The sequence below is a fragment of the Argiope bruennichi genome, chromosome 7, assembly GCF_947563725.1.
Source record: "Argiope bruennichi chromosome 7, qqArgBrue1.1, whole genome shotgun sequence".
In the NCBI taxonomy this organism is placed as follows: Eukaryota; Metazoa; Arthropoda; class Arachnida; order Araneae; family Araneidae; genus Argiope; species Argiope bruennichi.
In genome coordinates this window covers 101,235,095-101,259,993 of record NC_079157.1, presented here as the reverse complement: position 1 = coordinate 101,259,993, position 24,899 = coordinate 101,235,095, and the positions used below count along the sequence as shown (strand labels likewise).

General features: G+C 30.5%; 2 protein-coding genes across 4 annotated transcripts in view; one reads left to right on the top strand and one right to left on the bottom strand.

Moving 5' to 3' along the window:
• LOC129975715 (unconventional myosin-XV-like) overlaps positions 1 to 24,899 on the bottom strand; it is a 351,522-nt gene that overhangs the window by 5,875 nt on the left and 320,748 nt on the right. For both annotated transcript variants that reach the window (XM_056088888.1, XM_056088889.1), the window contains exons 50-61: positions 24,225 to 24,297; positions 23,492 to 23,568; positions 23,122 to 23,204; positions 21,207 to 21,337; positions 18,811 to 18,905; positions 18,454 to 18,628; positions 9,973 to 10,202; positions 6,574 to 6,638; positions 5,571 to 5,710; positions 4,127 to 4,176; positions 3,086 to 3,169; positions 768 to 902 (exon numbers count right to left, since the gene is read on the bottom strand). In XM_056088888.1, the coding sequence (XP_055944863.1) occupies positions 768 to 902; positions 3,086 to 3,169; positions 4,127 to 4,176; positions 5,571 to 5,710; positions 6,574 to 6,638; positions 9,973 to 10,202; positions 18,454 to 18,628; positions 18,811 to 18,905; positions 21,207 to 21,337; positions 23,122 to 23,204; positions 23,492 to 23,568; positions 24,225 to 24,297 (1,338 nt within the window). The remainder of the gene's footprint in view (positions 1 to 767; positions 903 to 3,085; positions 3,170 to 4,126; positions 4,177 to 5,570; positions 5,711 to 6,573; positions 6,639 to 9,972; positions 10,203 to 18,453; positions 18,629 to 18,810; positions 18,906 to 21,206; positions 21,338 to 23,121; positions 23,205 to 23,491; positions 23,569 to 24,224; positions 24,298 to 24,899) is intronic.
• LOC129975717 (uncharacterized) overlaps positions 13,542 to 24,899 on the top strand; it is a 33,086-nt gene continuing 21,728 nt past the window's right edge. For both annotated transcript variants that reach the window (XM_056088893.1, XM_056088892.1), the window contains exon 1: positions 13,542 to 13,668. In XM_056088893.1, the coding sequence (XP_055944868.1) occupies positions 13,643 to 13,668 (26 nt within the window). In that variant the 5' untranslated portion in view covers positions 13,542 to 13,642. The remainder of the gene's footprint in view (positions 13,669 to 24,899) is intronic.

Genomic DNA, 24,899 nt, shown 5'->3' with positions numbered 1-24,899 from the left:
TTTGTGCATATATACATTGCTTATCTGGCCAAAAATTTAAAAAAATATATGTAAGCATTATTTTAAATGAAGTACAATGCAGGTGCGACAAGCAGCGAAGAAACTTTGTATTTTTAAGTTCGTTTTATTCTCTTCTTGGAAGCAGGCATGATTATTTACAAGAAGACGCGGACAAGGCACGCCCGCTCTCTGCGCGGCACAAAAGCATACGTGGGGAAGAAGCGATAAATAAATTATCCCTCGTCTTATATAACATAAGATATTGACAGGGAAAATATTTTTTTACAGTGCTTATAGGATTAAGATTTCGATAGGGATTTCTGGCGCATGTCAATCACATGTAAAGGAAACACAGGGATCTTTTAAAAAAGAATTTGTCTCGTCAGCGGTATTTTATCCCTTCACTTGGAGTGTGAGAAAGTTAGGCTTTTAGCCGATTCAGCAATTTTACACACATATTATATATATATATATATATATATATATATATATATATATATATATATATATATACACACAAAATTGTCAGTTATTGGGTTAAAGATCATTTGTTTTCTAGGACCCTAGAATGACAATTACGGCAATGGAAACACTTTATTACATATTTATAGCATCCGAAATTTAAAATCAGTGTTGTTAAACTATCAGTGAGTTACATAGTTTTAGTATAGTTTAAATTTTATATTTCGGCATTTTATAAGCATGTTATCGATAACGACCCCTTTCCCACTACTAATCAAAGAACTATATTCTAAAAATAAAATCACCTGGTCGGTCTGGATACGTGTAATTTTCTGCACCATGAGATTGCCACATTTCATGTCCAAAAATAATGTGCCGTCTTCAGCCCGGACTTTTCTGGTTGAAATCACCTCGGAAAACGGATATTTCCAGGTTGTTTCCTAAAAAAAAATGATTTGAATTATTTCAAAATGCATAGGGTTGAATACATTAAATACACCAACATTGCGAAATCATTATAAATTTCATCTATATATTGATAACTCATTTGTAATAGGAGCATGGCTCTGAAAATTAAAATAACCTTATTACAGAAACACTCATTCAATGTCAATTTTTAACACTGTTCACTATGTTGAGTTTGACACTAGGTACCTCTCAACGATAGAAAAAGAGAACATTCCAATCTTCAAAAAATTCAACTTTGAGATTTTGACGGATCTGACAACATTTCAGACCTAACTGAGTCGGACCTTTAGTTATATTACTTTTTCCATTTTAATGCAACACTAGGGCTATTTCGGGACGGATCTCGTCATTTTGAACAGCGGTCGGATAACGAGGATGATATATGAGCTTGCATTCTCTATCTCCAAACTTTGGTACAATACCAGTGAGAGGTCATTTGGCCCAGACAGATTTAGCGGGCATCAAACCCGTTTATACGGTGGTTCTTCGATGGTATCGAGTCTCGAACCTGGACCCCTCTGGTCTCACATTCCAGATCTAATCATCAGCTCATCGCGGAATTCAATTGAGTCAAATGAGCATATTTTTGGAATTATATCTGTCTGGTAACACGATAACTCAAGAAAGCATTCAGTTTGAGTGATGAAAATTTGGTATGCAGTCATAACTTCATATTTGATCATTTCTATAAAAATATAGCCAAGTCCATCAGAGAAGGGAAAAGTGTTTGTTTGTCCATAGGCATGTGAATACGACAACAGAAAAACGCGAAAAACTATATTGCAGAAATTCGGTAGGCAAATTTATAATCAAAAATTATTAAATTTTGGGTCCTATCTGTCAAAGCGGTGATCATTTTTTGGTCTATATATTCTCAAAAATTCAATGACTTAGATACTTGAAATTCGGTATGTTTTGCAGATTGTTTAAATTTTAAGATCCAATTGAATGGGAAGTCATATCACTGACTCTCCGACCCGCTCGAAGGGACACGAATAATAAATACTGAATGCCCGGACCGCCACAACAGCAACACTGACGGGAACTGTGGTTGAGTCCTAAGAGCCATCACCGGCTACGGTACAACCTTTCCATAAGGAAGAACGCCCTGTCATCGATTGGAAGTGCCAGACCCCCACCTTTTCGTGTACCCTCCAGGTGGCGAATCGAGGATGAGATGCCCGATATCGGAAGCATCTCATCCTCATTTCAAGGTGCACCCCGTGGGGACCAATCGGATGGAAAGAAGGTTCCGAAATGCATGCTCAGTTTTCTTCATCATATTACGACACATTAGCACATCATATTATACCAAAACACGCAGAAACGGCAACGATGGCTTAGTTTAGTTTAGTTATATTAACGTCCCGTTTGAAGCAACACTAGGGCTATTTTGGGACAGACCTCGTAATTTTGAACCGAGGTCAGATGACGAGGACGACACCAGAGCTGGCACCCCCCTCTCCACACCACACCACACCAGCGGGGCGACCCCTGGTGGGCCCGAACCACCAACCGGCAATGAATGCAATTGCTTATGCGGATTGCCGTGACCTTCGAGAGTTTGTCACCTTCCTCCATTGACTATCCCATCCCATAATACATTCAGGGGATTCATAAGAGGATAGAAGGGAAACAGAAAAAGAAGGTGATAGATAATGTAAACCTATGAAAAAAAATCGAAGGCAAAACATTTCAGCTGACTTCTTTTTCTGTTTATAAAAAATATGCAATATTAATGAATCGGCATGCTGCCAACAGATATGATGAATTACAGAATTCTTGCTTACGCAAAGAAAAATAAAAAAATTTACATAATTTTAATGTAGCATTTTTCCAGCGTTAACGATCACACACACTTATTGTCTGAGAATATAAGAAAGATAAATTAAGGTTCCATGCAATCGACAACTAAGCAAGTTAGAACAAATTAGATACATAAAAATTCAAGAAACAAATGCATAAATGGAAAAGCGTGCATTAAATATAATTGAAAATATAAAAGAATATAATAAATTTTATAGACGCAAAATTAAAAATTTTGGAACAACTCGAAAGTTTTTGTTTTTTTCTGTCGCATAACATAGTCATTCACAAATATCAACGAGGAGAGTAAAAGAATTATCATGAACCAAAAATGAACCAATGTACTTACGTGTGTGACTACGTCTAGGAAGTGAACACCTTCTTTGTTTAAGGCTAGAATGTGGTCGACTGGCATAGCATCACCACGAATCCACTGTAAAAAAAGATTTAAAAAATATTAAATTACTCTTTTAAATTCTTGTATGAAAGAACTTGAAAGCTAACCAAGGGATAACATTTCTAAATATCTATTATTCTTGTAGAAGTTTATGAAAATAGTCAATTTTGTGGATTATTTTTAGAGATTCGATACACACATCGGTTAACAGTTCATTTTTAAACCTAAGTTTGGTGTCAGCCACTTTGTCCATAAGAAAAAAATTGGTTGTATCAAAAATTCAAGGAGGATTTTATTACATTTTATGGTAGCTGCATTAAAGGTGTGGATCAAATTATGCCTTAAACAAAGGGATAACATTTCTAAATATCTATTATTCTTGTAGAAATTTATGAAAATAGTCAATTTTGTGGATTATTTTTAGAGATTCGATACACACATCGGTTAACAGTTCATTTTTAAACCTAAGTTTGGTGTCAGCCACTTTGTCCATAAGAAAAAAATTGGTTGTATCAAAAATTCAAGGAGGATTTTGTTACATTTTATGGTAGCTGCATTAAAGGTGTGGGTCAAATTATCTTCATTTTTATGACGGATCTTTCATTATATGACAAAGCCAAACAGGAAATGCCAAGGAAAATATCTATAAAAATGTTTAAATAAAAAGAATAATTATCAATTGTTCGAATACAAAGTCATAGCTGTAAACATTTTGAAATCTTTGTAATAAGAGTCTTAATGATTTGATGCATTAATGTGTTTTCAAAAGCAGCTTAAGTCTAAAACATAAATCTGAGTTTAGAGATCTTTACATTGGTGATCTATATAAATGAATTCTAACTGAATGAATATATATGCATTAATCTGTTAACTCTATAATTAACATACAGTCAACTTGTTTCGCATTGAAATATTTAGTCATACCCGGTTAACAGGTTAAACATGATTATTTAGTTCATCTATTGAAACATAATAGTTATATATTAAACTCACCTTGACAATGAAGAAGCAAGACCCGAACAAAGGCCATTTTTGAAGTATATCTGTGAAGAAAGACAGTTAATTAATTTTAAAAATAATTATAGACACTAGAAGAACTTGCTTCAATTAAAATTCTTCAAAACATAGCTTATGCACAGAAAAATGCTAAAAAAAAAAAAAAAAAAAAAAAAAAAAAAAACGGATTGGTGCAAATTGAAAGGATTTTTTTTTTTTTTTTTTTTTTTTTGCATAAAATCTTAGTAACAGAGAAAAGGAAGGGAAAAAAAGCAAGGAAAACTGCTAGAATTACACTTTTCAAAAAAAGTTATATGCATTTTTTTAACAGAATGCATTGAAAAATTTTCCAGAATTTTTAAAAACCGTGCGTTAAAAGTATATAAGCATTCAACAAGTACGTTAAAAAAATTTAATATTTGCCTGTTATCAGTATAAATTATTTGGCTCTTAAAAATACGTATTGTTGAAGCAATTTTGACTTGGCGACCAAATCTAGTACCTAACTTTCATTTGGAAAATGCGAAATTTTCGAGGCTCGATGAAGCTTACTTCTTTAATTTTCTTAAAAAATCGCGAATCTTTGAGACCTTGTATTTCGAAAGGCATTCAGCATCAAATTTTGTCGCCAAAATGATCGCCAAATCCAAAATCTCCTTAGCATTAGTAAATCAATAAATATTTTAAATTGTGTTAAACAAATTTCGGTGCCTATATATTTTTCAATAGAAAAAGAAAGTTTTTTATTAATTTTAAACTCTTTCCCATAAAATGACACGTTCGACATATATCTTAATTTCAGAATTTTTGATATTTAAAATAAGCATTGTTCGCCAACGGATTCTAAAACACTCTGCGCTTTTGCGCATGCGTTAGAATGGGTTTAATTCATCAAAGTAAAGGTGAAAGGAAATATGACAGGAGGAGATGACGTTTAACAATAAAGTTAACTCGGATAACTCGCTCAATGAATTAAAATAAAATAATACGATCAGAAACGACATGACACTCATTTACATATTAAAAAAATGAAGGAAAAAGTATCTCAAGGTCAAAGAAAGAATTTGTCAAGACGAAGAATTCCAGAAAGGCCCTCATCCTTCCGCTTCTCATCCCTTATTGAGATGGAATCGTCGAAAAGTCTTCGTCTCGGGATACTGAAACGAACAGTAATCAATGCAGCAATTCACTTAAAAATACATAAAATCCCTCGCTTAAATTCTCAGCTGTCTTTTATGTATTTATTTGGATTGAACAACACATGACAAAAGATTTCGTCATATTCAGTTTACAAATCAAGTCATCATCTAAATACTAAAAGTAATTATAGCATTTCTTAAGAACTACGTCAGGTATTTATTTTATTGCTGCACCAACTAAAATTATTAAATATTTAAAATGATTTTTCGACTGAGGTAAGAATTCAAAATCGAATTCTCACCTAAGCATTGAGCCTTAGCCTCTGTCGTTGTTAAAGCGGTCATCTGAGGCCAGTTCTGTTGAACGTATTCCACCCACTGAGCGGGGCGAATATCTCGCACGCCCAAGATGGGTTTAGGTAATAGATATTTCACTTCTTCCCTGTAAATAAAAAAGAAAAAAATAATGAAAATTCCAGCAATAACAACAAAAGTATTTTCTTAAGTGTATATACGGTCGAAAAGAATGCTTTTAAAACTGCACATTTTTAAAATTTTAAAAATCTTAATTTTATAAACTAAAAGTAAAAGAATAACTGTTAGATTACTTGTAGTTAAGCTACAAATGATTTTTATTTATTTATTTTTATGTACAAAGTATCGTAATTGTCAAAAAAAATTCTGATTCTTGATTTTGGAAATTCTCCTTTTTAAGAATTCTTGCCTTTAAGAATCTTATGCCTTGTCTTACAAGCACTATCATTTTGATTACATATAATAACTAACGTGTCCTTGTATAGTAATGCACAAGAAAGAGGAGAAAATCTTTTTACTTTCACATGAACCTATTGAGTACGGGACACCTCGAGTACGGAGATAAGAAGTTGTTGGATTCAATGAATGGTTTTCGGATTTCTAATAGGGGGGGGGAATAGTATTGTAGGGTCGAGTTACTTATAATCCAATAACGAAACATACCTCCAACGAGAAGGGTTGTATAGTTGCCGGTGATGGCTGATAGGATACAACCATAGATTTCTTCCCCAAGCTGTCGCGACGACGATAATTTAGATTACCCCAGATGCGTAGGCATGGCTGGGGTAAATCATACGTGATTATTTTCACGTAGACGAATTATACAAGGAGAAAATATTGTAATTTAGCAAAAAATTCGAGTTCAAGATTTAATTAGTAGAATAATTTTAAGACAATCTGAGATAGGACACTGTGCATAAAATGTTCTAGATGTTTCTCAAAGTTTAGAGTCCCCCCCTTCCCCTAAAAAAATGTGAAAAAGTAACTTACTTGGCTGGAGTATGCTCCATATCAGCAGCTCTGTGTAACAAAGCGGCGACTTTCGCAATGTCAGCCTAAAAAAAAAAAAAAAAAAAAAAAAAATCTCTTAAATACAAGGTAAAAGAAATTACAGAAATTTCGAACCCTTATTCAAAACCCTGTAGCATAACAAAGTCTTAAAATTGATTCATCTGTCTTCATTATTATTTTTTAAAATCATCTCTTAATTATAAAAGACCAGTAGCAAGAACACACACACAAATTTTGGAAATACTTTCTTACTAAGCACTTGCTGTCAAAGGAGTAACTAAATTCCTTTCAAATTTAATCGCTCTAGGTTCAAAGATTTACCCAACGGAAAACTTTGAGATTTTCTTTTTTATGTTGCATGAAACACTTTACAGGTAGTATACCAATCTATTAATATCATCATGTTAAAAACATGCATTTAACTCGATTCTTAAAATAATTTTAAGTCAATGCAAGATGGATCCGTGCACATAAAAACCAGTTTAAACCCGTTATTGATGACCAAAATGTGTTTCATCTGTTCTAATACCCTGAACAAATGGAATAAAATAAATGACAAAAATAACGATTTAATAAATAATAATTAATTTTTATAGGAGGATGCATTAAACTTTTTATATTCTAAATGTCACGTGTCACAAGGTTCCACGCTGTCTGATATGAATCAAACAGCGTGGTAAATAAATTTAATTTTATATTGTTAGTGCAATAAAAAATGCATTATGAAATAGATTGATAGATATAAAATTAGTTAAACAAGGAAAAGACATGTGGTGGTCGGTTCATGTTTTATAGGTACATGGAAAACAGAAATAAGATGGAAATGAAAAAAAAAAGTAATAAATATATCGATAACACATTTACGAGATACGTATTCAGTTTTGTTTCACAATTTTTGTTTTTTTATTAAATGAAAGATTTAATTAGTACAAAATTTTCATTAAAACCTTGTTCATATTTCAATATTTGTGAGAAAAATTTTAATTATGCATCGCATGTGAAAAAGTAGGAATCAATTTAATATGAAATTCCAACATCTCTATGATCAAAAGTTCTTTTAAATAATTTTTTTTTATGCGAAAGTAATTTTTGGTAAATAGAGTTTAGAATTCTTTTAAAAACCTATAAAAAATGTTGCCAAATGTTTAAAAAACAAAACAGAAATATAGAAAAATAAATAAACAGTAATTCAAAATTTCACCGCTGCCTAGCAACGAATTATCGATACATTTTCCCGTTTCAAAATCGTCTGCATCAATTCAAATTATTTATTAAAATTTTCAAAAAGCAATAAATGAAGGAAACATCGCATAAAATGAAACTAATATAAATTTTTAATTATAAGATGGCATATAAACATTCCTCATGAGATAATTAGATCCAAAATTACACCGAAAAATGACAAAAATTTGATTAATTTTTAAATGAATGTGATTATTTTCACTTTAATGGTTGATATGATTCTCTTTTTGGTTTTAAATAATAAGGGTGGAGAAATTCAGTTATATTAGGCCCTGTTGTTGTAAATGCAGATATAGAATTTGCATATATAGCCACAATGACTTATTAAGATAAATATTTTGGCAATGGTATTAATAAGAACCGAACTATAAAATAAAGTGTAAGTAAAGTAGAGAAAACTTTGAAGGTTATTAATCCATATATTTTTGAAGGTAAATGATATCAGTACGAAAATTAAACATCAAACACTACTAAATTCGAGATAGTAATAAATATGAAATGGATATTTCATATTTATTTTATTGCAACAGTGACTGCGTTGCGAAAATCACATGAAAGTAGCGGTATATTTGAATCAAATGAAGCACTGCAGATACAAGCAGAAAAGAAAATTCAAATATTTCATTACAAATATCTGTAACCGATTCTTTGAAGACGCGGTGATTATGCTAATATAAATTTTGTTGCATTTAAATTGCGAGTTCGCAAATTGTACAGACTAACTCTATGACAAAGGATACCGACGTTCTCTGATTGGTCGATTTCTTTCGCACAGACTTTCTATGCTGTAGCTGTTGCAACCCTGTTGCATTGTTTGGTTTCTACGTATTTTTTTGCCTGCCATTTTTCAAAATGGAGGAATTAAATCTTCTAGAGAAATACAATTATAAAATAATTGAGATTGATGAGAATAGAGCTATTTTTCGTATTTCAGATCTTGTAAATAAAGAATCAGCACAGGTAGCAATTTTTCTGTGAACTAGTATTAAAATAAGACATGAAAATTAGGCTTTTATTTTAAGGGAAATGATCGGCCAATTTTTTAAATTAAATTTTCACGTTAAAATCATTACCATAAAATATTTATCTGCAAATATACTATATTTATTAAGATATTTAGACGACATTAAACGGAATAGAAATCATCATCATTCTTATTGAATATTCATGCAAAATAAAATAAGGAGATATTTATTTATTAATTTCGTATTCAAATTATTACCATTAGATGTCTATCTGCAAATGTGTTATATTTGTTAAGATATTTAGATTCATATAGTTATTAACAATCTAATTATTAATCTTGATATTTGTTATTAACTTAATATTAAGATTTATAAATATATAAATAGTTTATACATTTCTTTTGAATACTTATTTCTTGCATTTCTGTAACACATATTTTAGGAATGGTTTCAAGAATATCAAAAAAGATCGGAAACAGTTTGGCAAGGTTTGAGCCAAATAAGCGAAAACTACACTCTTATGAGTGCAAAACATTGCCAAAAAGATGCCAAGATTTAAACCAATCAGAGCACGTTGGTATCCTTTGCCATAGAGTTAGTCTGTACAATTTGCGAACTCGCATTTAAATTTAATAGAGATAAATAATTCTTTTACATTTAAGTTTATCTTCTTCTCATTCAGCACAAAAAAACAACTATTTTTGTGGTTCACACAAATGAAATTCGATTTAAATTAAAATTCACTAAAAACGAATATTGAATTAAAATAAAATTTGCTAAATAACTAATGATTAAATTTTGAAAATATTAACACCTTAATCGCCATACTAATGTAAAACAGGTATAAATGTATAACTATAATTTTTATGTGGTGTTAACAATAATTATTAATTTTACAGTTGTAAATGATAATTTTTACACCTATATGAAATTGTAGCGCCTTTGAATGATTTAATTTCAGCTTATATAGCTGAAATTAAATTTACGATTTTTGTTTACAGTTAATATTGTTTACAGTTAACTTTCATTAAAATTTAAAATTGAATACTTAATAATTGATAATTAAAGTTTTATAAACAATAAAATATTGTATTGTCGTCAGGAACTTACAATTGCAGTGAAATTCGGAGCGAAAGACTGAAAAGTACTCTAAAAAACGAATGTTACTTACCACGTTTTGGTCCTTCACTCTTTCCCCTGGCATGACCAGGAGCAAACCTTCCAGGTAGTCGGGAGCGACTTGGTTAAAGATGACTTCAATGTACAGATGATTGTCCAGTCGCAAGGGGTAGTACCACACCGACCGACAGAAGATCAAGTAGAAGACCTGGCCGTTTTTGAGCAATTCTGTGGTGACGTCCAGTATGTACTCTTCTCTGTTGAGTGGCATGGTGTAAGGATCTGCAAACGATTAAAAAAAATGGTTCAATTAAAATTGAATTAAAAATAAATAGCTGCTCAACTTTACTGTAAAAAATATCTAATGTGTATTTTCTATCCTGAGAACATTAAAAGGTATTGAGATTATCACCAAACGGATGGGGTAAAATTCCTAAAATGGAAAATTCCAGGAGAAAAAAAGTGTGAGGGGTGAAGGGCAATTGGTAAAGTATTCATTGTGTGGGAGGTTCGCAGGTCAATATTTTTGTTAGGGCGGATTTTTCCGACGTTGATATAGAAATATAATAAACTAGCCATGACTGGTGCCCACTGGTACATTGGCTGTATTTAATTAAGGTTTGAATTAAGACTGGAATCGAATTAAAAAAGCGGCATAGCTATAGTTTCATTATAATGCCAAATTATTGAAATAGCCTTACAACTAGAAGAAAAACAACATATATTATCATTAGTTTTTTGAAAAAAATAAATAAATAAATAAAGGATTAGTTGATGGAATTTTAGAAAAATTTTCAGTGTGAAGAAAAAAAGCACAATGGGAATATTTCATTTTTATTTCACATATATACTTCTCGAATTACCTAAAATGTTATAAATTGCAGAGTAAAAATTATTTTTATAACACGATGAAATGAATAACAGCTAACTCGTTTCATTTTTTACTTAATCATATGATTCCTAAAACGATATTTCATCCTGAAAGTTTCTGAAACGTGATGTCCATTAAAATCTACAGGTCGAGCCTTTTAATGAATTCAATATTCCTTTTCAGTATTCTTTTAATCTCTGTTAATAAAAAAGATGAATGTGTGTGTGTGTGTACTGGCGCTCTACTGACCAGACTTTGACAGAGAGCTGTCAAACTTGGTATATGCATGCTTTAGAGGACCGGATCGTGCAAACTAGAGCGATTTTTTTTTAAAAAAAATTTATTATAATTTTGATTAATTAAAAATTAAGTGAAATTGACTTTTTTTTACAGCATACAATCAAAATTATTACAACACAAAAGTGATTTTTACACCATCTTAAAATACAAAATACCTTTCCAATAATACCAGTTTAATTTTGCACAAATTTTTTTTCTTCCGAATTTGGCAATTTTTTTAAAAAAAATATTTGTCTCATTTTCGGCAATTGATTACATTGTTGCCCTGAGATTCGAACTGGTTACATTGTTTCATCAAATAGTGAATTGCGTGATTTTCCTTCCTCTGTTGAATGCTTAAGAAAAAGAATTCTCTTAATTACGTGAAATTTACAAAATGAGTAATAATAATAAAAGAATTTACAAAACCGCGAAATTTAGAAGATAGAGAAGTCAGCCATCAGAATCTTCGACCCGCCACGAAGGCACACGGATTTAAACCATAAAACGAAATGACCAGACCGCCGCAACAGCAACACTGGCGAGAACTGTGGTTGAGTCCTAAGGGCCATCACCGGCCACGGTACAACCCTAACCGAAGAAAGTACGTCCCGTCATCGATGGGAGGAGTCAGATCCTCCACCTATTTGTGTACCTTCCAGGGTGGCGAGAACCAGGGTAGAAGATAGATAAACTGGACAATTGCATTTTTAATAGTGATATAATATATTAGTCTATTAGAATAATTCATATATAAAATTAACATTATATATGAAAGACAATTAAAACAGCACGGGCAGCTTTAATACAAGGAAATTTGACGGAATGATGACACTAAACGATTTATCTGAAATAAAATATAGCCAATACTCCCAGCGGACCAGTTGGTCGCCTGAGATGATTAGTAAAAAATAATCTATACTTATAATAAAGCTCAATGTGTGTGTGTGTGTGTGTTGGCGCTCTACAGGCCAGGTCATTTGACATACAGCTATCAAATTTGGTACATGTATACCTTAGAGGTCGGAAATGTGCACCTGGGGCCCCTTTTTTTGAAATTTTAATTAGAATTTTAATTATTAATTAAAAACTAACTTTCCCGCCAAAAAAATCTTCCATTTTCCCCACCGCCAAATGAGTAAGGCTTCAGTATTTTTTTCTCCCAACAGTAATGAGGCTAGGGTTAACGTTTTTCGGCGGATTATTTCAAACGATTCTGTTTATTTTCTTAATGTTTTAGGCATTTAAAATTAAACATTGTTAATTAATCCATGTTTCAGATTCATTCTGAAGTACTTTTGAATTAAAATAACACAGAATAAAGGAAATTAAAAATGTATAATCTGCATAGCGTTACCCCAACTGGCGTAGAAAAATTCACGCATTTGCGTTACCGTAATTGGCGAAGAAAATTCACGCATGCTCATTGTGTTCCGATTGTTGCCATGACAACCATTATCAACGGACGATTTAAATTATTTTTACGTTAGTTGAATGCTTTTGTAAGTAAATTGTATTTATGTTAGTTATATATTTTTTGTAAATTCTTATAGTTTTAAGTACATCGTTTTTTAAGTAGTTTTTTTTAACCTGTTTTCAATGATTTAAATTATTTTTAGGTTAATTGCATGCTTTTGTAATTAAATTGTATTCATGTTAGTTATATATATATTTTGTATATGCTTATAGTTTTAAGTACATCGTTTTTTAAGTAGTTTTTTCAAACCTGTTTTCGACCGATTATTTTAAACGATTCATTTTATTTTCTTAGTGTTTGATGCATTTAAAATGAAACATTGTTAATAAATCGATCTGTTCATGATGAATCTGAGAAAATTTTGTTGACAAATTCTTGAGATATTACATAAATTAAGAAAGATATTCTTTAGTGCCTATAAAGTTTAAACGCTCAGTGACTCTGTTATCAGTAATCATATTATAAAAAAAATGCTTTGTTTCAGTAAAAAATATTATTATATTAATTACAGATTAATCCTTTCCACTTTAATTTAAAGCATAAATTCCACGGGAGCTAACAGAAAATGAGAGAGATACATATTACGTTATGACTGAAGGCCTTTATAATATTATGAGTGAATTATATGACTATCAAAATTTGAAGTTTTAAAATATTTTGCTGAAGAATCTATTAAAGTTGGAATTGCATAAAATATTTAATTATTAAAATTTTAACGAACATTAAGATTGGCGAACCGACTGGTCGCCAAAGGCGGCTAGTAAAAAATAATTGAGAATCGCATTTTTATTCGAGAAGCCGACAACTCAGATTTCAAAATTAAAAAAAACAAAAACATCTCAATCTTCTGAAGAACTCCAAACCTCCATCTCTTTTCTCTCGCATTCATGACCGAAAACAACCGTCTCATTTTCATACAAAACATTATTTTTCATCGCCCAAATATACGTGCTATAGTTTTGACGTATGCACGCGCGTGCCTGCGTGCGTATCTGGGTTTGGAGGTAAGGGTGTCACTTCGTCGTAAATAATCAACAGCGTTGGTCTGCTAGCACCGAGAGATGCCGTGCTGCACATGGCAGAAACGTGAGGGATATGACAGTGGATATTGAATCATCACGGTAAGAAGCACTTTAAACTCATATTTCGAAGCGGGAGACGTCGTAACTTAATTCACCGCAAAATGGAAATAGAGACAAAGTATTGCATGAACACTATGTGTACCAATAATAAAGAGAAATGTATCTGTGTATTGATGCTCCACAAATCAAATTAGTTGATCAAAAGCGATCAAATTCGGCATCCATTTCAGAGGATAGAAATGTGAATTTAGAAGAGATCTTTTTCTTGAAATTTTAATTAATTAAAACTCAGTAGGATTTGGCTTTTTTCCATGACAGCCCTTGAAAATATTACTGTAAAAATTGATTTTTAAATGGATGTTAAAGGGTTAAAATTGATTTTTAAACATAAAATAAAGAAAAGATATTTTTAATGATATTTCTTTAATTGTCAGGCATTTTTTCCCCAACACTTTTCGGCATTTTTAAAAGCTTCATTTTTATTGTGTAATATTCAACAATAGTCTTCATTATTGCAATGAAATTATCATTACTGTTTCCTCAAATATTCAATCGCATGATTTTTTTTTCACCGTTGATGAAAGCTAAAGAAGAAGGATCCCGTTCATCATCTAAGCACTTTTCAAGAAATAAGAAAGCGAAGTGACAATACCCCAAAAGACAACGCGCAATTACGAGAGAGATAATATGGGCAGTTATATTTTGAATGGTATTGTTACAAATCCGTAATTTTGCTAACAGGTACAAATTGTGTCATCATGGAAAAAACGGTTAAAACCTTTGTAAGATCTGTCCTGTGCGTCAATGACCTGAGAGCCTGGCGACCATTTGGCGACAAATTTGGCGATTAAATGGATCATACTGGAAAGTTCGAGAAGTTTCACGATCCATCCAGTAGGAACTAAGATACACCTAGGTACGCCCTGATTGGTCTGAAGATTCTAGCCCCGCCTCCCGGAACTATAAATGACACGCACTCTGAAGCTGCAGAGAAGTTGTGTGGATCGTCAGAAGTTGTGTGTGAGAGGAGTCGGAGTCGCGACAAGTAAAGAAACCGGAGAGGATTAGACAGCAAGCAAGCAAGCTGCTGAACTAGCGATTGATTAGCGGTATTTGTAGAAGAAAAATTTTGTAACAGTATTCTAATGTTATGGGACTTGATTCCATTAGAAAGGTTCATTTACACAATAAACAGAGCAAATGTAAGACAACCTCTGAATAATGAAACACTTTATCACATTAATATAGAGGGTCTTATCTTATATATATATATATAACTAATAAGAATAAGACCGTCTGAACAATTCAAATAACAAGACATTAATATGTATAACAATTTGATCCTAAAAATGCTTTTTTAATATTATCAGAGATGTCAGAGAGATTTAATGGAAATGAAATACTGCCAATATTCTTGGCGAATCAACTGATCGCCAAAAGCGGTTAGTTTAGAATAAAATCAAACTATAGTTGACAAAGGAGAAAAAATACATTCCAACATACGGATTTTCTTGTAATGAAAAACCTGAATCTATTGTTGAAAACTAAAAGCTATTCTTTTCATTATCAATGTGATATTTACAACACTTTCATAATTCTGAACTAAACTTTTAGAAATTTTTTTAAAAAATGAATCCTAAAGAAAAACTATTTTGTTTCATTACGCACAATAACCGACGAAACCATAGATTTGAAATCATCTCGTATACAATCTACGTTTGAGTTCATTTTATTTCAGTTCCGTTAAATTAACGTCCCGTTTTAAAGCAATACTAACGCTATTTTGGAACGGAACTCGAAATTTTGAACCACGCTCAGATGACGAGGATAATGCCCGAGCTGGAACCCTCTCTCCAAACTTCCACACCACACTAGCGGGTGCGCGTTTGCCCTGACGGATTTAACGCGCACCAGACCCGCTTACACGACGATTCTTCGGTTCAGTCGGTCTCGAAATGGAAGCCCTCCGGTTCTGAAGCCGAGACCTGCCCACTAGGACACCGCGACCCAATCTAAGTTTGAGACCAACGAGAAGTGATTTCCAGCAATTGTTTTAAGAAATACTCTCTAATAAATGTATTTATGTATTATTAACTTCACGCCATTGGCGAAAAATAGATAAAAAGGAATATTAGCATTTTTGATAATTAATTGTTGGATTGCATTTATTGCACAAGCACCACAGAACATCAAACGTGCCCTTTAGGACTTATTTTCTCCTAGCGATGGGAACAAAAATTTGACATAGAACTGTAGTGACAAAATTACACGCCAAATTTCATGTACTTAAGCCATTGCATTTTTGATTTTATCGTGCTCACATGCTTATGAAAAAAAGATTGACAAACAGTAAACTTCTTGCGACTTAAACCAACCGAAGTAGTTTAAGTCACAAACATTTATTATCGCTTTTAAATGTTTCTGCATGTATAGACCCGTAACTGTCCCGTTGTAGACCCGTTGACTGTCAACCCGTAATTGGATTTTGTTCAAAATTTGATAGCTATCCACAAATGTTAAATCTACATACCGAATTTTATCTATCTCGTTTTCTTCGTTTTGTAGTTATGGTATTAACTTATATTCGGACTGTCGGACAGACTTCATCTGAATAGATTTCTTTCAAAATTTGACAGAAATAAAAAAATATGGTGTAAAGGTCACATACCATTTTTTTTAAAGACGATTGACGAAGCAACAAAGAAGGCATATATATATATATATTTTCATTAAAGAACAATGTATTACTCAATGTCATGGCAATAAATAGTATCCAACACCAAATAACGACACTAATTTCCAATAAATAATACGAAAAATGGTAAGGAGAAAAAAAGTTCCTGTTCACAACCTGAAAGATATTTCCAACATCTGCCGCAACTGCAAGAATTCATATCTGTGATAAAACGCATTTTATTTCAGCAGTTTCACGCCTTTGAACATGGATTTTACTTGGAATTCTCCGTATTATTTATTGGAATTGAACTTTCAAGGTTAAAAATTTACTCTCAGAATTGAAATTTTGGAATCCCACAGTTTAATTCCGAATTTCGTCAAGTTTTGAAACATCCATGTATAATTTTATCTAAACAATGCTGTTCTAAAAGTCTGATAAATAAAAGACAGCTTTGAAATTTTTTTTTGCGCCAAATATCTCTACTAATAATAAAGGAAGATGTATGTGTTTTCCCTCAACAAGACAGACCGTTTGATCTAGAAATACCAAATTTGGTATAACTTTATATTGATAAGTGGAAGCTTGCAACTTTGAGGTTGTTTTTTTAAATTTATTATTTAAAAATTAAGGTAGATTTATTTTGTTTTTCTGCGATATTCCCCGGAAATATCTTAGAATAAAAATGATTTTTACATCATTTTAAATTCAAAATTAAACCGAAATTTTTTATAATGCAACCAATCTAATTGTATCAATTTATTCGCTAACTTTTCGTAATTTTTTTGAAAATATTAATTGACTAATCTTCAACAATAAATTTTATTATCACAAACAAATTAACACTATTTTTCTTCCTCCATCAGATATTTAGATCGTTCAGATCATTTTTTAATGATAATGAAAATATATTCTTTCTAATACCTGCCTAATTTAGATGGAGAATCAGAAAGTCAAATTTCATTACAGCAAAAGACAATGTGCAATTTGTAATAGATATCCTGGCACTTTAGTTTTTAAGGGCATTATGACATCATGGGACTCAACTCCATTAAAAAGGTTCATATACAAAATAAACAGAGCAAGTGTCTATGGGAATAGAACTCATTAAAAATGTTCAAATACTCAATAAACAGCGCAAGTGTCTATGGGACTCGAGTTCATTAAAAATGTTCAAATACTAAATAAACAAAGCAAGTGCATATGGGAGTCGAATTCATTGAAAATGTTCATATACACGATAAACAGAACAACGTAAAGTAATTAAAATAAATAGGTTTAAAGTTTTACAATTTTGATGCTTACAATTCCTTTGTTATGGGAACCAAATTGCATTTAATTTCAATGCAATCTTTTGTAAACTAAGCTGTTCATAAAAAATTTCGTTAAAAATCAACTCAATCAATATTTCTGATGAACTGGTCAATCACCATAGGCAGCTAAATGAAATGCAAAATATATGATTTGGTGTAAATTTTTGTATTACCCTTTGTTTTTGACATCGCGCATTGGGAAAATTCCTCTACTGGAATGATTTACAGTTAAAAATTGCTCTCGGCAAGCTGGAAGGCTAAGGTAGTTTCCTTTATATCCAAGTTATTATCTGGCAACATAAATTGCTGATGTTAGAAAATAGTCAATATTAGGGGCTTGAAAATCACTTTTCTGCCCCTAACTTCTAAGATATTGCAGATATCGAAAAACTTCAAATACAAAAGTTCTTCTTCTTAATGAGGCGCTCATTTGGCTACTTGGATTTATTTTTCTATCTTCAATATTAAGAAAGTTATAACGAAACAAAAATTTCAACACCCTTTGAACTAGGTGGGCCATTTACGAATGCGACCCGAGATTTTTATATTTCTAACAACATATTCGAAGCCAGTTAAAATCCCCCCCCCCCCAAACACAAAAATATTAACTCTATTTATCCTGTTTACAAGATAACATGGGCAAAGCGTTATACGTATATTATATATAGACTTTTGAACAAAAGGTGGTTTTGGGTTCTAGGGACCATGATTAGGGAAGAACTGCAGAAAGTTTTCCCAAAATCTTGTAAGCAGAACCACTGCAATAGTTAGCCTTCCTATAGGAATCTAGGAAAAAGTGTGAAACAATTAGGAACTCCATCATCAAAAAGATCTTACCTCCTTCGACTATGCAGTAAAGCGAGAATTCCTCCATTTCCAACTGATTTCGAACATTCAAGATGGTGCATATTTCTTCGATGATATCTTGCACGACGGTCGTGGACTTGGTGTTTATGACTCGCTCCGTTCCACCTGGCAATCTATAGATTTGTCTCTTCGAATTACGACCCGCCTGGAAAATAATTCAGAGTTTTGAATCACGTAGCCCAGTTTTTGTATATAAACAAAAGGTTGCCTTTTTTTATATCAATACTTAATAGTGATAGAATGAAGTAACCTAGAGAAGTTTTGTGAACTTCATAAATTTTGATGTAATATATTGGGCAAAAGAATTCATTGTATAAATATACTTACAGATATAGCTGATATTTCTTCTATACTGGGTACATTTTTCCGGCCACCATACTTGAATGTTTTCCTTAAGTTTTGTAAGCAAACCATTGCCGTACCTAAACATGGAGAGAAAAAAATTTAAGATTTTATTTTAAAGCATGTAAAAATGTCGGAATAACAACTGGCTTTAATTTCCATACACTACTCAGGTATTATACAGATATAAAAGATAACAATTAGATGCGCTAAATGTTCGCGATGATAATTGGATCCGAAATTACTTAGATTATTCATTGTATTCGTTAAGTACCGTTAAATTCAAGGCACATTATTGATTCAAGGCGTCTTGTTCAAGCTATTTTAGGATGGAATTTATCATTTTTAACTGGGGCCAGATGACATGAGTGATGTCTGTACTAGTATCCCCTATTTGAACTTGCACACCATATATGCACCAGAGCATTTGACACCAGATCCACTTATAAGAATCGAACGGTGAACCCATACCCCTCAGTTTTTAGAATTTTTTTTATTTTCCAATCTGCAACCAGGCTACCACGGCCAAGAGATTTGAATGAAATATTACAGAAAAGGAAGAAATATTTTTAAATTTTAAATTGATACTTTAAAAATATAAATTAGTTAAGCAATTTTTTTCTCTACCTTCTGCTATGAAAAGATAAAACTTATAAATATTTGAGATTTACAGATTAGAAAAGGAAAATTGAATTTAACTAACGTAGAATCAATTAAACATATCTTTATTTTTAATATAAAGATAAATCCTGGGATGAAAACATGGGATCATTAAAACTTCATCGCGAATACTAATTGATATCTAGCAGCTACGGGAAGAGGAGAAAATGTCTTTCTAGTTGTGCTATCTACAAATTTAGATATATAAAGGTGTCTTTATTGAGTTAGAGAAGATATGTCAAATGTTTTTATTGATAGAGAAGATAGGACAAATGTCTTTATTGGGTTTAGGGAAGATATGACAAATGTTTTTATTGGGTTTAGGGAAGATATGACAAATGTTTTTATTGATAGAGAAGATATGGCAAATGTTTTTATTGAGTAGAGAAGATATGACAAATGTTTTTATTGAGTTAGAGAAGATATGGCAAATGTTTTTATTGAGTTAGAGAAGATCTGACAAATATTTTTATTGAGTTAGAGAAGATCTGACAAATATTTTTATTGAGTTAGAGAAGATCTGACAAATATTTTTATTGAGTTAGAGAAGATCTGACAAATATTTTTATTGAGTTAGAGAAGATCTGACAAATATTTTTATTGAGTTAGAGAAGATCTGACAAATATTTTTATTGAGTTAGAGAAGATCTGACAAATATTTTTATTGAGTTAGAGAAGATCTGACAAATATTTTTATTGAGTTAGAGAAGATATGACAAATATTTTTATTGAGTTAGAGAAGATATGACAAATATTTTTATTGAGTTAGAGAAGATATGACAAATATTTTTATTGAGTTAGAGAAGATCTGACAAATATTTTTATTGAGTTAGAGAAGATATGGCAAATGGTTTTTATTGAGTTAGAGAAGATATGGCAAATGTTTCTATTGAGTTAGAGAAGATCTGACAAATGTTTTTATTGAGTTAGAGAAGATCTGACAAATGTTTTTATTGAGTTAGAGAAGATCTGACAAATGTTTTTATTGAGTTAGAGAAGATCTGACAAATGTTTTTATTGAGTTAGAGAAGATATGGCAAATGTTTTTATTGAGTTAGAGAAGATATGGCAAATGGTTTTTATTGAGTTAGAGAAGATATGGCAAATGTTTCTATTGAGTTAGAGAAGATATGGCAAATGTTTTTATTGAATTAGAGAAGATATGGCAAATGTTTTTATTGAGTTAGAGAAGATATGGCAAATGTTTTTATTGAGTTAGAGAAGATATGGCAAATGTTTTTATTGAGTTAGAGAAGATATGGCAAATGTTTTTATTGAGTTAGAGAAGACATGGCAAATGTTTTTATTGAGTTAGAGAAGATATAACAAATATTTTATTGAGCTACATGTTCATAAATTGGTAGAGTATTTTCAAAATTTGTTAATAATATAGAATGAGACAAATTTGTACTTGTTTCTGATCCAAAATTAACGTAATGCAATAATTGTGTCAATAACGGTGAATTTAAGAAAAATATAACCATTAAAACACGATAGATAGTTTGTTTTTTACTTACCATACCAAAATTTGTAATACAATCGCAGATATATTCAATAACTTCAGAAATTATTATTGTACAATAATAATTTCTGAAGATACTATTTGTACTATTTTTTCTATTATTTGAATAAAACATCCAGCAAAAAATATAAAATACAGTGTGTTATAAAATAAGATAAAAATAATAATAGCAAGGAAAGGAAAGCGATAATTTTATTACCGTGGTAAGCTCTTCGCTTATCGTAAGCAGCTGTTTCTAAATATTTAAACAGATACGGTTTCAGTGCGTCCGAGCATTCAAAGTAGGCGACTACGATGGAAAACAGACGCCAGCCACGTTGACAGCTGTCCCTGTAAAGAAAACAAAAACAAATTTTATTACGTGAAAAACCTGAAAGTGAAAAGTAGACTATTGCTGCTTGTAAACAAGCGAGACAAGAAAACTTAACTACTTTTTCGTAGTACTAATTTTTGAGTTTCATTTCGGTTAAATCTTTCTTCCTCAATTAAAAACATTTAAACAATATCACAATCATATATTATTATAGCGATTTAGAATTATAGATTTAGGATTTAATTATGAAACATATTCAGGGTGGAGTATTTGTATAGTAAAAATTATTCATATAATGTATTAAAAAATTACAGATATTCACCTTTAATCTTATACTATATAACTAAGTATATTTGTTCCATTAATATTTCATTTCTTAAATACTAACAACTACCCAATTTTTGTACAAATATACTAGGAGGATAGAAATAAATTCCACAGAGTCCTTTTTTTTTAAATATTTTAATTATAAATTCAATTAATTAATCGTTTTCCGAAATAAATTATGTAAAAATTTATTTTTTTAAAATGACATTTTTATATGACTTAAAATTTTTTAAAAAAAAATGCCTTTTTTAATGATACTAATTTAACTGTCGCACAAATTTTTTCCCCGAATTTTGATAATTTTTCAAAAATACTTTTACTTAATTTTTAACAATAGATTTCATTTTTGCAAACAAATTCACATCGTTTTCAAATATTTCATCATTTATTTAATTGTGTAATTTTCTTCAATTTTTGAAAGTTAAAGAAGAATTTTGTTTCATATCTGTGCAGTCTGCATGAGATATAAGGATGTTAAGTTGTCAGTACACTGGACAGACATCAAAGAACCCCGGAAAACCTCAAGAGAGGGGAAAGGGGGGAAAGTGTGCCATGTCTGCATACGCACAGGTCGTAGGAATGCGGATTTACAAAACCTGGACAAAGTGAAGTTAAAAAAGAACTAGTCAGTTACGTTTTTAATAAAATTATAATATCATGGACTGGCTTTATAAGAATGGTTCAAGTACGTGATAGATAGAATAGGTATAAAGCTTTTGAGATCACATGACTTTACTATCCATCATAATTTGATGCTTAAAATATGGGAGATCATGAATGTTAAAATTGCATATAAGAGATTTATTGACATTCCTGGGCAAATCCTCGTTTCTGGAATAATAAGCGACTAATAAATAAAAATAATTGACATGTTATATGATTATCGAAAGCAAAAGAGCTTTATTAAAGCCAATTCTTTTAATATTATGCAAACTAATACTGGAAAATATAAATTAAAATTGTAAATATGCATTTAAAATTTAATTTCGTTTACACTTTCTTAAGAATAATTAATAAAAGTTTACGAATTTCTCATAATATTGTTAATTTATAATAGTTAATGAATAGTTAAATTATAACAATTCATTGCCGAAATCTTTACTTTGCACGAATTAAAACTTAAATGGCTTTAAACAACTTAGTTTATAAATATATAAATTTACATATTTTTTGAACAATATTTGAATTAAGTATTAAAATTTTATAGATAAATTGGAAGCAATAACGCAATAAAAATCTTATAAAAACCATTTTGCAATACATATACATTCAGCTAACATTAAAAAAAGATTTCAGTGTTATCGATAATGAAAACCGCATCGATAAAATGTGAGTTTGCAACCGAATTGCACAATTCCACTCCATTATTGTTCAGTAAACTTCAAAAGAGAATCAATAAACAATGAAAATATTGAATTCGATTTCACAGATTTATGGCAGGTGTTTTAGAAATTCTGAGTAAAATTTCACTCACGGTTTCGGACTTTTATTGTTGGTCGTTTGCTTCATCAATTGGCAATAGACTTCATCTCTTAGCTGAGGGTATTTATGGCATGTCTGTGAAAAAAAAAAAAAAAAAAAAAAAAAAAAAAAAAAACAATAAAATTTAAAAAAAATCTTTTTTGAACATTACTTTAAAAAAATTAAATAGGAAAAGCTAATTAAGTAATCAATTAATCAAGTAATTTTTTTATTTAATAAAAGAAGCAATCAAAAGCTTGAAAATGTTCAGTAAAATGAATTAATTAAAAAAAGCATATTCGTTAATATTTTTTACAAAGTGAAAAGAAGGCGAGTAATTATTATCGTTTGCAATATTAATGAAAAGAAAAATTAATACTTACGACAAGAATAGTATAAACACAGTCGACTTCAGTTTGGTTTTTGGTCATTGGATAATCTCCCATATACCTCATAATTGCTGAAAAATGAAAACGATTTTTTTAATACAACAAAGGACTTTCAAAGCTAATTTAAATTAGCTTCTAAAAAGGCCAAAGAAATATAAAAGAGTTAATTTAAATTAAATGTCTTTAAAGATATTCTAGTAAATATAAAGATTCTATGAAATTAAAAATATAAGCGAAAATATTGTATAACTATCGAGAAAAAGCCTCCGTAGTGTTTTTACCTTGTTCGATTTCATTTAAAATATTTATGGATTAAAATGAAGACTTTTTTTTGCCGTCAATTTACAGCGTTCATTTTTACGTATCATATTGTGAAAAATACAGAAGAAAGCAATGGACAGAATAGTCACTCTCGGTTTTATTAGCTAAATAAATAAATAAACTTCTTGAATACACTTTTTGTAGTCTGATATTCTATTGTTCCTTTTTTTTATTTACAATTTAATGCGAATAGAAATTATGTTTATATATTAAAACGTTCCTAATACCATTGATGTTTTTCTTTTGAAAATGTATATTGGAAGATTTTTTCTTTTTTCAAATTGTTGAAGTTTACCCACAAGCTTTGACTTTTTCTAATGGTCGTAAAATAAAACTCAAATAAATTGCACAAATGATATAAAATTTTTGGCAACATTTGCTAGTAATTAAAAAAATATATACTTACCAATAAAGCATTCTAAAGCTAATTTGTTCAATTCAGGAGCTTCAAATTTCAGCAAAGATGCCATTAATGGAGACTGGAAAGAATCGTTTTTAAAAATAAGTACGTATACTGTACAAATTATATACATTTCAAACAATAAACATTCAATATAATTTTAAAATTATATTAAAAATGAGATTAAACGCTTAAAAAATATTTTGCATCAGTTTGAAAGAATCACATGTAACTTCAGAATTTCTGAAGAATAATGTGAAATTATGAGAAATATTCTGAATACAAATTGTTATATAATGTCATAATCTAGAAGTTTGTAATATGGAATTGTAAATCAGAAAATTCTGCTTTGTAAAAAAGAAAATGTTTTTAGATTTAATGCAATTTTAAGATTCTTAATTACAATTTTGAAACCTGATTTCTATATATTATTTAGAAATATTTTTAATTCTTTGATTCTAAATGTGCAAATCAATATAAAAGAACGAAAGTAAGATATTTTTATAATAAATTAATAAAAAATGTAATTGTTTAATCAAAATTTCTCTTTTAAAATCTTTTATCCTTAAAAATATAGTAAGTACATCGGTTGCAAATTATTAATAGCAAATACACGACAGTTAGTATTGTTGGGTTATACATATGGCTTCCGTTTAAAATTACAGCTAATTTTCGGTAAGA